This window comes from Ricinus communis, chromosome 2, assembly GCF_019578655.1.
Source record: "Ricinus communis isolate WT05 ecotype wild-type chromosome 2, ASM1957865v1, whole genome shotgun sequence".
Lineage (NCBI taxonomy): Eukaryota > Viridiplantae > Streptophyta > Magnoliopsida > Malpighiales > Euphorbiaceae > Ricinus > Ricinus communis.
The window spans coordinates 445,883-461,023 of NC_063257.1; the positions used below are offsets into that span (position 1 = coordinate 445,883).

At 33.8% G+C, this 15,141-nt stretch overlaps 2 protein-coding genes and 1 pseudogene across 2 annotated transcripts; 1 reads left to right on the forward strand and 2 right to left on the reverse strand.

The window, feature by feature from the left end:
• Positions 1 to 4,559: 4,559 nt before the first annotated feature.
• On the reverse strand, positions 4,560 to 5,318 carry LOC125369159 (secreted RxLR effector protein 161-like). The gene has a single exon (XM_048370867.1). It carries the CDS (start codon positions 5,316 to 5,318, stop codon positions 4,560 to 4,562), a length of 759 nt encoding a protein of 252 aa, XP_048226824.1.
• Positions 5,319 to 10,279: 4,961 nt separating this feature from the next.
• LOC8273626 lies at positions 10,280 to 11,266 on the forward strand (annotated as a pseudogene).
• A 1,037-nt stretch (positions 11,267 to 12,303) lies between these two features.
• On the reverse strand, positions 12,304 to 13,945 carry LOC8273625 (high mobility group B protein 3). The gene is made up of 8 exons (XM_002510643.4): positions 13,745 to 13,945; positions 13,610 to 13,658; positions 13,322 to 13,426; positions 13,157 to 13,214; positions 13,022 to 13,066; positions 12,853 to 12,933; positions 12,679 to 12,768; positions 12,304 to 12,585 (listed from the first exon to the last, which is right to left on the reverse strand). The coding sequence occupies exons 2-8, from the start codon at positions 13,648 to 13,650 to the stop codon at positions 12,568 to 12,570; spliced, it is 438 nt and encodes a 145-aa protein (XP_002510689.1). The 5' UTR covers positions 13,651 to 13,658; positions 13,745 to 13,945; the 3' UTR covers positions 12,304 to 12,567.
• Positions 13,946 to 15,141: the final 1,196 nt, after the last annotated feature.

The following is a 15,141-nucleotide window of genomic DNA, read 5'->3' on the forward strand; positions in this document are numbered from 1 at the left end:
TTTGTTTAGGAATGTATTTGGTTATGGTAGAAGGCAATTAAGATTCTTTCCAATACGGATGACCAATCAGAATGAATGAATGCGACCTTTGTCCTCTGGTTATATATTCATAGTTGAAAATTAAAGCAAATGCAGTAAATATTGGGATTAATTAAAAAATTGATTCAAATCATAATCCAAATTCAAAGTGGTAGTGACGCGTGTATACGTGGGCTTGGCTCGGCTTTGTATTTAAGTTATTACTTCTTCTTTTTTACCAAAATCGTTTTTGTATATTATCTCTAATCTTATATATATAATATATAATATATATCTGGCCTAAAATATTATAATGTAATTCAAATATTAGTTTTGCATAAATAAATATATATATTTTTTTTCAATCTTTCAGTTTTTTGGTTTTGGGAAGGAAAGAATAATTGAATGGCTCTTCATCATCAACGCCGGCCTCTACACACACACACACACACACACACACACACACACACACACACAGAGTGACCATCTATTTTTCTCTTCTTTGATTTCTTTTAACTATTAGTTTACTAATTAAAATGGTTGCCACGAGTGCTTAATCAGAAAATAGAAATCTCTTTTGCATATGATGATGGCATGTCAGCACTAGATTATCATTTTAGGAAATTTAGTATCGAAATGCTTTCAATTTACATATATATGAAAAGAAAAAAATATGAAAACTCATTTATTATTTTGATACATGAATCAATTTCGTATCAGAATTAAAATCAAAAAAGGAAATCTTGATTCTTGGCATAGAGTAAGGAGATTTGGTGCACCTAACAAGGCCAACAAATTAAAACCAGAAACAGATTATGTATATATATATATATATATATATATGATCATCACATCAGAATAAGACAGATTTACATATCTCTGTTTGTTTGTAACACAAGCGAAGCTTCACCATTGAACCGATTCACTCGGTTGACGAATTGTGGAGATGGAATTGAAAGTGGGCCAAATCGAAAAGGATTCTTTGTACAATTCATATGTAGCAGCAGATCTTTGTAAGGCCCCTTCTTCATGATTTGGTCTACCACTTCCCCTTCCCTTTGCTTCTTTACACAAAATTGATATATATGCTCAGTAGATACTTGATTCTTCGTATTCGTGCATGTCAGGGTGAGCAGTTCTCTTTTGTACTCTCTTTTCCTGCGTAGATATTCTTCATACTCTCAAATCTTTTCAGTTTCTAACTTGGATTCATTTGGTTACATGTGAAAAATTACAAGCCTTGAATCTTCTTGATTCTTAGTCAATATAGAATGTGTAATTAAGAGAATCGAGCTCGATGAGAGTCTTTCCAAAAACAGTGCCAATTGATGATTTATCTAAAAAAAATTAACGAGATCGTGTAAAGTTCTTTTGCTCTTCATGTAGACAATAAAAAAGACTATTAGTTTTATGTTAAATATTCACTACAACCATCAAATTAACTCGAGTAAAGAAGTAAAAATTATCTATGAGTTGAATGAGTAAAAGATACAACGATAAATAATAATTTTTTGAGAATTCTTAATTCGAACTGAATGCTTATATGAGATGACCGAACCGAACTCTTATGAGATTTGGTTCTCATTTTCCTAATAACACTTGAATTTGAATTTATCAATTTGCAAGAGGTAAAAATAACATAAGTTTAGCCATCACTGTCTAAACTATGTGAATGTATTAAACTTAGATGGCTCGTCTACTCCATATAATTCATTCACATGTTTTATATCAGTGTGACAGATATAGAATTATTTTATCTTATGCTGAAGTATTTAGTTAATAGTATGAAAATCAATTGAATTCTAAATCTCATAATTATTTCACCCAAAATTTTAATTGAGTTGTTAAATGAAACTCTAGAAGTAGTTTATATCTATAGAAGTCTCGGGTGTTAATGACAGTCAAACGAATTATAACAGACCCCTCATATGGCTAAGGAAATTGATAAGTTAGATATGAAATTGCAAGAAAATTTAGATTGGGGATCAAATTGAAAGCATGGGTACAGATTGGTGCTTTTCATATATTTATTTTCTTAACATTTCCCAGTCAAATATCTACACTAAAGACACTATCCATGACCTTTTTCCACCTAAAAGGTCACTATTCATTTCCAAGTTTTCACATAAATAGAAGTATTTTTATATTTAATGATTTTATTCTCTCAAACACAGTATTGGGTTTATTAATTTGACAAATAAGTTCACATTCTTTAGGCTTTGTTTACCAATTATAATAAATCATCCGTTAGAATCTAATTTAAATTAGTAGTTTGTTCGTACATTACGCGACTGCTATTATTATTTGATTATAAAATTAAATCGATAGATATAATTTAATAAAATTTTTAATATCTTATAATATTTTATAAATATTTAAACAATAATAGCAAATTAATTATTTTGAAATTTTTTAAATTTTTAAATTTTATTAATACAATAATATAGAAATTATTTTAAAATATTTATTAATTAATTTTAGTATTATATAACTTAAATATTACAATTTTTAAGATTAAAATTTTACTATATAATTAAAAAATTATTATTAAATATAATATTAAAAATATAATTTAAGATATTATTTTCTAGAATTAGAATTGTTATCTAATTAAAAAATTAACTTATTATTTAATATAATATTAAAATATTATTAATATGCTATTTTTTAGGATAGAATTAGTATCATTACTTGATTAGAAAACTATTTATTAGTTAACATAATATTAAAATATAATTAATATACTATTTTTTAAAATATAATTAGTATTATTATTTGATTAAACAATTTTTATGAGTTAATATAATATTAAAATATAATAAATAATAAATATATTATTTTTATGTTAGAGTCAGTGTTTAATTAAGAATATAATAAATTACACATAAGCTTAAATCATATGTGTCAAAAATAGTACACATGTCAAAACAAAAATTTTACATGTCAAAAATTAAATGCATGTGTTATAAAAAATTTAGATATCAGAAATATATATATTAATTTGCACAAAATTAAATCAAAATTTGTATATCTCAGTTTTTTCTAAAAACATATTCAGAGTATTTCACTTATAGTTTTACCGACTATGAATTTTTTAATATATAAAATGTAAATAATATTCAATTAAATTGAATTCCAGCAATTACATATGTTAGGAAAACTTCAATCACTAAAAGAACAGTCACAATTTTAAGATGTTTTATCAATGAAGAGTTCTCATAGGCTTTAATTGGTAGTTTCACCTTCAAATTTTCTATTAATTCAATTTCTAACATTTTTTTGATTATTTCATTAATTTATAACATTCTCGATTTATATTTATAATTTATTATTGTCACCTATTTTACTTTTATATATATGTATTTTTATATTTTTATTTGTGATTATTTAATTTCTTATAAGTGAATAGAAATAATAAAAACACATATATAGAAGTGAAAGAGATTAAGAAAAGAGTATCAATACATCAAAATAATAATTAAAAGATATTAAAAATTAAATCGATCAAGTATAGAGGTGAAATTAAATATTCGAGCAATTTCTATATATCAATCCAGAACTATGAAGAAGCTAATTAATTAGTCCTAACACTACAAAACAATCTCTAGTTTCTCCTGTGTAAACGTATTTGGTTAATAAAACTTGAGAGAAATACAAATTCATCTAATATAAGAACAATACATGAAGAAAGAGTACAACAAAAATATTTTTAAAAAAAAAATTGGTTACTGGATAATGTTTATTTTTTTAATAATCTTAACATGTATTATTTTGTTACCGTTGATTACTATTTTATTATATAATTTCTTGAAAGGAGAACCTTATTTTGAGTTACCTAGGAAACATTATCTCCAATCCATTACTGTGGAAGAGATTGGCTAAAGAAGATAGCACCAAGAAGTGACAAGAAATGGAGGAACCATCATCATCACCAACACCTCTTTTGACTCCTTTCAGCATGGGGAATTTTAACCTCTCCCACAGGTTGGTATCTACGAAATGATGAAATAATGAATCTTGATACAGAAACTAGACTATGGATGAATAATATATATATTCATTGATCAAGCAGAAGTTTTGAATGTCCAGAGCCGACTGCTAGAAGTTTTGATATTTGGCCCCTAGTCAAGGTTGAGATCTTACAATTTCACTGCTCAACCACAAGCTATCTTGTATTACTGTCAAAGAACAACAGAGGGTGGTTTCTTGATTGGAGAAGCCAATGGTATTTCAGACATTGCACATAAGTAATTAATCTTAAAGTTTCTTCTCATCTTCTATAAATCTGCCCTGACCTCTCTATTGTTCTCATCATATATATGCTATTTGTTAATATATCTTACCTGGACTAGTTACTCCTTTTGTTTTATTTCTCTTTCTAAAAAATAATAAAGTGGTGGGAATACTCCTGGGATTTGGACAAGTGAACAAGTGGAAGCATGTTGGATAAACCAACGTTTCTATTAGTCAAGAACTCACAAAAGACAGAATTAATATTAAAGGCACAAGTTATAAGTGTTTGAAGCAAATTCTTTCTGCATTCAATATAAGGAACAAATCCCTTGTCTATCTCCTCTTAGGCTTTCCATCAGCCTTGTGAGCCAAATCCCTTGACAAGCACTCCCTGTTGCTGCAATGTACTCAGCTTCACATGATGAGAGTGCCACAATTCTCTGCTTCTGTGACATCCAAGTGATAGGACTTTCTCCAAGGAGGAACATCACACCAGTTGTGCTCTTCCTGTCATCAGTGTCTTCTGCAAGGTCATTGTCACTATAACCAACCAAATCTTCATTTGCTTGGTCTTTCTTGTACACACATCCCACATCAAGTGTTCCTCTTACAAACCTCAGAATCTGCTTGACAGCACTCATGTGTGCAGTGGTTGGAGCCTCCATGTATCTGCTTACAACTCCAACTGCAAGATCTGGGCGAGTGTTTACCAGATATCTCAAGCTTCTAATAATACTCCTGTACGTGGTTGCATCCACTAATGGCTCTCCATCATAATTGCTCAGTTTGCACCTTGGCTCCATAGGAATATGACAAGTGTTGCAATCTGTAATTCCCATTTTCTCAAGAATTTTTCTTGCATAGGCTGACTGGCACAGTGTTATGGCTTCTCCATTTTGCTTCACCTCTATCCCCAAGTAGTAACTTAGGAGCCCCAGATCACTCATCTCAAATTTCTGCATCATTTCCTGTTTGAATTTCTTGATGAGTTCTGCACTTGAGCCTGTGAGGATGAGATCATCCACATACACTCCCACAATTATGACATCTTCTCTTGTCTTCTTCATGTACAGAGCATGCTCAATTGGACATCTTTTGAAACTCAAAGACTTTAGACACTCATCCAGCTTCTCATTCTAAGCTCTTGGTGCCTGTTTTAACCCATACAGGGCTTTATGCAACTTCAGCACTTTGCTTGGATTGCCTTCATCTACAAATTCCTCTGGTTGTGCTACATACACTTCTTCCTTTAGCTTTCCATTTAAAAAAGCCGTTTTGACGTCCATATGATGGACATCCCACTTTCTTTGTGCAGAATATGCAAGCAGAGTCCTCACTATTTCCAACCTTGCTACTGGAGCAAACACTTCCTTGTAGTCAACTCCATATTTCTGCACATATCTCTTTGCTACTAATCTGGCCTTGTGCTTGATTATCTTCCCTTCTGGATCTTTCTTCAACTTGAAGACCCACTTCAAACCAATGGCCTTGTGATTCTTTGGCAAGTCAGATAGCTCCCAGGTCCTATTTTTCTGTATGGAACCAATCTCCAATGCCATAGCTTCTCTCCAGTTCTTGTTCTTAACAGTTTCTGTATAGGTAGAGGGTTTTTCAATAAACAAGAAGCACAGTCCTGCTTCTTCATCTATTTCCCTAGTTGCATCATAGATTTCCTGTAGAGATCTGAAGTTCTGGTGCCTTTCACTCGAGCTTGAACTAGAGCTTGTCCTTGGTATACTTTGAGGAGAAACTTGAGCAGTTTGAGGAGGAGTTATAGCTTCATTTTCCTCATGGAAACTTGGCATTTGATTTACATCTCTCCCTCTATGTTCTTCTTGGCTTACTTGGACTGAGAAAGTCCCACCAAAATCTGTCTTTTCTGCTCCTTGATCATCCAACCATGACCAGCTTTTCTCTTCCTCAAATACAACATCCCTGCTCACTATGACTCTTCCTTTGATTGGATCCAGCAATCTGTAAGCCTTGGACCCATCCTCATAACCAAGCAGAACAGTCTTGATGCTTCTGTCTTCCAACTTAGTAAGATGAGGTGACACAACCTTGGTATGGGCAAGACACCCAAATACACGCAGATGTTGTACATTTGGAGCCTTCACACGCCATGCTTGATAGGGTGTCATTTTTTCTACACTCTTTGTTGGAGCTCTATTCAGAGTGTACACTGAAGTTTTCACTGCCTCACCAAGAACTTAGCTGTCACCTGCTTGGTTTTCATGATGCTTCTTGCCATCTCCATAATAGTCTGGTTTCTCCTCTCAACAACTCCGTTTTGTTGAGGAGAATATGGTGTTGTGAGGTGTCTCTTCACTCCTTCATCATCACAGAATTTCTTGAACTCAAGAGAAGTGAACTCTCCCCCTCGATCTGTCCTGAAACACTTTAGCTTTCGTGCAACTTCATTCTCCACTAGACTTTTAAATTTCTTAAAAGCATCAAAAGCCTCACTCTTGTCTTTCAGTAGTGTTACCCACAAAAAACGTGAATAATCATCAACAAGAAGTAGGAAGTACTTGTTACCTCCTGGTGTAGCTGGTGTAATTGGTCCACACAAGTCTCCATGGACCAATTCAAGTTTTTGTGTTGCCTTAAACACTGCTTTTTGTGGGAATGCAGTTCTGTGTTGCTTCCCTATCACACAACCATCACAGACTTGGTTTACTTGAGCAATTTCTAGCATTCCCTCCACCATATTTTGACTTATTAGCCTTCTAAAAGCTTGAAAGTTCAGATGACCATACCTAGCATGCCATAGCCAAGCCTTATCTGTCAAGCTTGCCACTAAACAGATTTTCTGAGCTATCTCTAGGTTTGCAATGAAGAGCTTGTTGTGTTGCCTTTTCACCTTGATTATGAGTCTTTTTTTGCTGTCATAGACCCTCAAGGCACCTTCCTCTATGATAACTCTGATGCCAGCTTCATCAAGTTGCCCAAGGCTTATGATGTTGCTCTTCAATTTCGGTATATAGTACACATTGGACAAAGTTAAGTGCTCTCCATTTTTTCTATTGGAACAACACTGACCCTAGCCCATGTATATCAATAACTGAGCCATCTCCAAACCTGACCTTACCACTAATGGATTGATCAATGTCTGTAAAGCAACTTATGTCACCTGTCATATGGTTGCTTGCTCCAGTGTAAAAGTAACAACTTGACTCCTTGTTGGCTCTTCCACTTGTAGTCTGCTCACTTACTTTGTTCTGTGAGGCTTGTGATTTTGTCAATTCACAAGTCTCAATCATTAGCAGTGCAAGCTCATCATCTTTCTCTGTCAAGTTTGCCCGCTCATCTTTCTCCTTTGTTGAGCACTCAGAGGCAAAATGACCCATCTTCCTGCAACCATAGCATTTGATCTTTGACTTGTCAAACTCCCTTTTCTGTTGAGGTTCTTCCTCCTTCCTTTGAGAACCACCACTTCCTCTGCCTCTTCCACGGCCTCTGCCTCTTCCACGACTGTTGTTTCTTTGATCCTTGGAGTTCTTCTTTTGAGACTTGTTGTCTTCTCTTGCCTTCCATTCTGCTCTGGTGAGAAGAACAATTTCATCTCCCTTGACTCCATGTCCTTGCATCCTCTCCTCATGAGCTTTGAGTGATCCAATAACCTCATATGTGGTCTTGGTTTTCAGATCACCAAACTCCTCAATTGTGGATGCAATCTGTAGGAACTTTGATGAAGTTGATCTCAGCAACTTCTTCACCACCAGTTCTTCTTCCACAGTGTTGCCTAGCCCTCTTAGCTTGTTGACAACAATCTGAAGCTTTCCAGTAAAATCATCAATACTGTCTCCATCACTCATCTTCATGGCTTCAAACTCTCTCCACAATGATTAAGTTCTGACTTCCTTCACCCTCTCGGCTCCAAGGTTCATGGTCTTTAGCATGTTCCATGCTTCCTTGGCAGTCTTCTTGGCGCCTAACTGAAGTAGAGTATCTTCACTTATGCCTTGATAAATGGCCACAAGAGCCATCTTGTCCTTCCTAGTTTCAACAGGTCCTGTAGCCTCCACAGCCTCCCATACTCCTTGAGCCATCATGAACACCTCCATCTTGATGGCCCATGCTGTATAATTGCTCCTAGTCAGCATTGGATACTTCAATGACACAGATCCATCCTTGTCATTATCTGTTGGAGAATTGTTGTTGGGTGGGTATGTGGTTGATTCCCTGTCTCTCAATCTCGAGTTTTCTATCTTAAGGTGAGACATATTTTGGAATTCGATCGCCTTGCTCTGATACCAGCTGTTGGATAAACCAACGTTTCTATTACTCAAGAACTCACAAAAGACAGAATTAATATTAAAGGCACAAGTTATAAGTGTTTGAAGCAAATTCTTTTTGCATTCAATATAAGGAACAACAGTACATCTAGAAAAAAATGAATATATATATTAAAAAAACTCAACTCCACCTCCTACTTATACAACTTGGGAGTGGAGTTTGTTACACAAATTCAGCAACTAAGAAACTCCTAACAGCATGTATTATGGATGACTAAATTAATCCCTCATCGCATGGTTTATTTTGCATAAAAATAGACTTCTAAATAAACTATCTCCTAAAGACCAGCAATAAACTAACTGAATTGACTATAGAACAAGTTTAAACATAACGTTCACAATGGAAACCTATTGTTGATGCAGTTCATCGGAAAGGAGGCATATTTTTCTGCCAATTATGGCATGCAGGGAGGGCTTCTTATAATTGTGAGTTAGATGCATGACCATTTAAACTGATTGTCGAAATTAAAGAAGAAATGGACAATAGAAATCTATTCTATATATTCTGATGATTAATTGTTAGCACCAAATTCAAGTGTATCGCATCTTAGACAGGTTTTCAGCCTAATGGACAGCCTCCCATAGCTAGTACTGACAAGCCAATAACAGCTAAAGTTCATATTGACGGCACCACCCCAGCAGACTTTCCTCCTCCTCGTCGGCTCACGACTGAGGAGATTCCTCAGGTTGTCAATGACTTCAGAGTGGCTGCAAGAAATGCTATTGAAGCAGGTTATGATATGCTCAGTAACATATACATTAGTACGATAAGAGTTTTTCTTTCTTTTTTGCAGTGGGAGATTTAAACTGTGTCTCAATGAGAGTGTTGTTTTTTTCTTGGTCACTATTATCAACTAGGAAAATCAAGACCTTCTTTTGTGTTCCCAAGCAAGAATGGTCTTGATGCTTGAATTCTTCATGACTTCTGTCAGAAACCATGTGTAGTTAGACTGTCAAAGAGTCATCAGCACTAAATCCTATTGCTGCACACACAAAATATAATTGCTGTTTTTCCAAGAGTTTTGCGGATACCCAAAGCATCAGTTAACAGAAGCTGCCTTAAACCAGATGGAGGAGAGGACAGCTTTAGTGACACCCCATTGAAATCCAATGAGCTTGCTTAGAAGCCCAATCAGCACACTGGTTCCCTTCTAGAAGAATATGCTGAATCTGAACTTGCCAATTCTTAGCTAGAGAGGAACGAACAACAGATGCAATATCGCAACTATTATCAGGAAAACCAGCAGAAGTGCAGAAGTAGTAAGAATATCAACTGCTTCCTTCGAATGAGACTCAACAATCACCTGACGATAACCAAGATCCCAAGCCAAATCCAAACCAGAAAGAATACTCCAAAGTCTGCTTCCAAAACTGAACAAACCCCAATAGACTGAGTCCCTGCCTTGCCATCCTTAACGCCACCATCAACATTTAACTTGATCCAGCCAACAGGCGGGGGATGCCAAGAAATATTCTCATTATTCAACACAATGTTATCAGCATCAATGAGAACATTTGCAGAAAGGGTAGAACTATGAAGCCTGTTAAACAACATTTGTTCAATCCAAGCTTGAAGTATGGAAGACCAATAACTGGATAAAAACCCTTTTATACTGTTTCGTGCTTCCAATGAGATATTTTTTTTCTCCTCAACATGTCTAAGGTTCTACTAGCACGTGGCATAATTGAAATGGCATTGATATGTTGGGTACTACAAGAATGATCATGACATGGTGCTGACATGTAATTACATAGTAAAGTGTCACGGATGAGAGAAAGCAAATGCTCAACTGATGTAATAAATACTGTGTACCAGCAATAGCACCTGGCAAATACGAGGGCGTTTGGATATTACTTATTAGAATACCTGAAACAAGCCAAGGATAATCCATTTATTTGTCCGAAAAATGCCTTTTTGATTGGTATCACATACGTGTTTATATGCTCACTTAGAATCACAAAATCTTGCTTTTTTCATTTTATAATCTGATTAGTTGCACAAGAAATTAAAATTCATGGTTTAATATTACAGGTTTTTACGGAGTGGAGATTCATGGGACAAACGGATACCTAATTGATCAATTTCTGAAAGACATGGTGAATATTCGGACAGACAAATATGGAGGGAGCTTAGAAAATCGTTGCCGCTTTCCACTACAAGTAGTTGAAGCGGTAGCTGATGAGATTGGACTCTCGCCATTTGCAGAGTATGACTGTAGTGATTCCAACCCTGAAGCTCTTGGCTTGTACATGGTAGAGTCGCTAAACAGATGTGGAATTCTATATTGTCATATGATAGAGCCGAGGATGATCAAAAAGTTTGACTCGTAGCAGACCCAACATAGTCTCTTGCCTATGAGAAAGGGTTTCAAGGGAACGTTTATTGTTGCTGGAGGTTACGAAAGAGACTGGTAATGCAGTAGTTGCCAATGGAGGTGCTGATTTAGTTGCATTTGGACGCTGGTTTCTGTCTAATCCAGATTTACCAAAAAGATTTGAGCTCAATGTTCCACTTAACAAGTATGATCGAACCACCTTTTATACATCTGATCCTGTTGTTGGCTACAGACTGCCTATTTCTTGAAGATATTCTTTGAACATTTGATGTTAACTAAAATAGCTTGTACTACTCTATAATGCAATATCAGAACAATCATCCTGCCCCTTGTGACACCAAGGATTTAGTAAAAATCTGCCGAATGACCATCGAGGATTCGATTTTCACACTTGCATTGCCTTTGTGATAAATACAGAACAAGATTACTTTGCAAACTACAGATTCCTCATTCATTATTTATATCTTTTTCAGAGAACATTAACTTACAGTTAAGCTTATTTCGGACTACAGCTTGATAAAATGTGAATCAATTAGCAGCACCAGGGATATGATAAACACGTAACCGATTAATTCAACATTTGTAACACTCGCATTTGCAACTATCTCATCTAATCTTTGACAATTGGCTGAATAGAAGTTCCTATTATAAAATTAGCAAACTAAAAACGAGAGGCCTGCAATAAAAAATTTCAACAACGATCATATAACGTCGGACACAAATCAAGTTTTTGATTTAGCCAGCTAGAAGCCTATCAAAGAGAATGCAAGGGCCGGGAGTACCAAATCATATCAGTCAAGTTTAACGTAGAACTATAATATTCTTATCAGATTCAAAAGAGAAGAAAAAAAAAAACACAAAAACAAAAGAAGCCACCACTTGCGTCTGAAACCAATCATTAGCGTTGACATAGATTATCCAATCAGTTGATAGATCCCACAAACAAGCTGATTTCATGCAAAAAGTAGTCAACCCTAATGCCCCAAAAGAGAGAAACCCCAACCATAGAAAACAACAGTCAAATAAAACTTTCGGCGTTAATACAACATTCTAAGAACACACCATCCAATTGTTCAAGCACCAATAAGTAAATAGAGTAATAGACCACATATGTACACGAGATTTAATATCAGAATTCTGTAGTTAATACCAAAGTTTAAATATAATCAAAAAATCGTACATTCTGTGTACAAACATCTAAATGAAAATATCACTTTTGAATATACAAGCCTGGTTACATTTCTAACTGACATAAATATCAAAACAATGAAAATGGACCAAGTTCAAGATTCAAGATTTAAGATTTCACGAAGGATTCAAATATGCATTACAATGGAGCCAAACAACGTAATGCACAACAATCCAATCTAGAATCAAAATGTAAAGTCTAGCAATCATATAAGATTGAAGGGACCACATTCTCTACAAAAGATAACCACTTAGCTAAATCATTAATTTTGGTGCAAGAGTACACAGAAGCAATATCCCTTCTACAACTATTAATATTTTTTCCCATAACAGAGAAGGAGAAAATAAGAGGGAGCAGGAGACATCCTATCCTTCTCTTTAGAAGACGAAAGTAACAAAAAAAATAACAGGCAAATATCCCAACCATTAACATGAGTTGTTGTTCCAACATTGTCACAGCCCTACATGACTATGCTATTTTCCTTGCCAACTTCCTACTCGTCGTCATCCTCCTGCATTAATTTAATATTTAAAATAAAGAGAAGTCAGCATATATCCAAACAAGACTTGATCACAAAATTCACATAAAGATCAATTCAACCAACCTCCGCACTGCCCTCTTCATCATCTTCCTCCTCATCATTCACCTCAGACATTGACTTCTCAGACTCCTCTTCTTCCTTGGGTCCTTCAGCCTGAAGAATCACAAAATCAAAACCATGCCAACAAAATTTGAAATTACATAATTAACAACCAGTCCATGCGAAAGAGAAAAGCACCTGTCCCTTGTTATAGGCTTTCAACTTCTTCTCATACTCAATCTTACGCTTCTCAGCCTTAGCAACAAAAGGTGCCTTCTCCTATTTATCATTCAATTGAGAAAAAAATTAACAAATTTACAAACATTAAAATCCATAGAAGTGAGCCAAACTACAACAAAGTACTTACAGATTCAGACATTGATTTCCATCTGTCTCCACCAGCTTTGCCGACCTAAACAATTTTACCAAACAGAAATAAATAATCAACATTTAAAAATTATCAACTAGCTAAAAGTTCATAAATCCTTATTATAAAACTCACAGCGGCAACAGATTTGTTTTTAGGATGCTCCTTCTTGTACTGCTCTCTGAACTCCTCCCTATCAAATTGTTGTACACAGATGAGATTTACAATTCCAAAAAAAATTGCTGTTTACTTTTTGACCCAAAAGAAAAGGACTAATCCAGGGTTAAGAATGATGCTTACATGAAAACAAAGAAAGCACTAGCCGGCCTCTTAGGTTTGTTAGGGTCCTTGGCTGCCTTACCCGCTTTCTTAGTAGCCTTGACAGGCTTCTTGTTCACGGAGAGCCTATCGCCGTACAAATAACCACGTCACAATAAGAGACACACAAATATCTATATGCACAAAAATACAACAACATCTACACAGAGTCAAAATCTTCTTCAGATCTAAGATCTACAAAGCCATGATTTTCATATTTATCGAGTCAAAACGAAAAAACAAAATATATAGGGGAAAAGAAAAACTTACTTGCTGTTCTTGGCATCAGCCTTCGATTTACCTCCCTTCATGACGAATCCTGTAAAATTAAGAGCGGATCAGCCTATAAAACAATATAGAAAGGAAGAAAATAGTGGAGAATCGTCGAGAATCGGTGAAATTTACCTGTTTGGTGAGTTAGGGTTAGGGTTTGATAGAGAAAGGGAAATATATATATATTTAAAAATAAAATTAAGTTAAAAGGAAAGAGAGAGAGAAAGGGAAGGTGTGAATTGTGAGGGAGGGCTTGATAAGGTGAAAGGCGGAGATATTAATAAGTCTAGGGGAAATTGAAATTCAATTGCGCACGAAATGAAATTGGGGGGTTTAGGCGGGATTTGGAAATTTCATGACACGTCACCAATCTGTGTGCTTTCCAATTATTGGCTGCGTTACACCTAAGCTTTATTATGTCTTTGTAGTTGATTTGTGTTTTCTTTGTGCTTCTTGCCTCTCACAAACAATTGGCTTCGTAATGCTCTTTTGTGATATTTTTCTTTTGCTTTTTCTTTTTAAAAAAATTAAAATATATATTGTGATGATAATGTTAGGTTGTTTTGGGCCCGACGTCAACTCCAATCTCTATGTCCATGGGCTTTCTCTATGGCTCAGTTTCCCTCTCATCTACTCTTTTAAACGTTTGTGGGTATCTTTTAGTAAAATACTAACCAAAATATAAGATATTTATAAAAATTACTGAAGATAAAAATATTTCAAAATAAATAAAAATATTTTAAAATAAAATTTTATTTATAAAAATATTTTAAAATAAAATTTATTTTAAAAATATTCAGTTTAATCTTTTATCTGATATACTTTATAAAAAATGTATATATTTAATATATTTATTATAGAAAATAAGTTTAAAATATTATTATATTTTATTTAATTTTGTAATATTAATATAAAAAATTATTTTCTAATTTAGAGATTTCAAAATATTCTGGAAATATATGAAAAATTAGATAAATTACTACAACTTTCAATATCTAATATACTTTAACGTAAATAATAATAAAAAAATATATATTTAAAAATATTATACATTAAATATATGTTAAGTATTTCAAGCTTTTCTAAATGAAATAAAATTTAACTTAAATGCTTAATAGCAAGCATTATATATATACTAAAATATAATATACGTTAAATATTTATAAAATATTTAAAATTAATTTTTAAAAAATAAAAAAGGAAAATAGCAGCAATAATTTTGAAAATATAAAAGAAAAGAGTATTTTTATAATTATTTTTAAAAAAAATTCCATTTCTCGACCTCCAATTTAATAATTTATACTTTTTTTTCTTTTAGATTTTATTTCGCTTTCATGAATTTTATTGGGCCGATTCATGTTAAATCTCATACACTCCTATTTATTTTTATGATATCTATTAAATGTTAGTAATAAGAATTCTCTTTATTCTGTCCATAAAAAACAGAATTCTCTTCATTCATTATAATTTGTGGTTTTATTATACGTCTCGAGTCAAAATATTGCGAAGCTTAATAGCGATTTAATTAT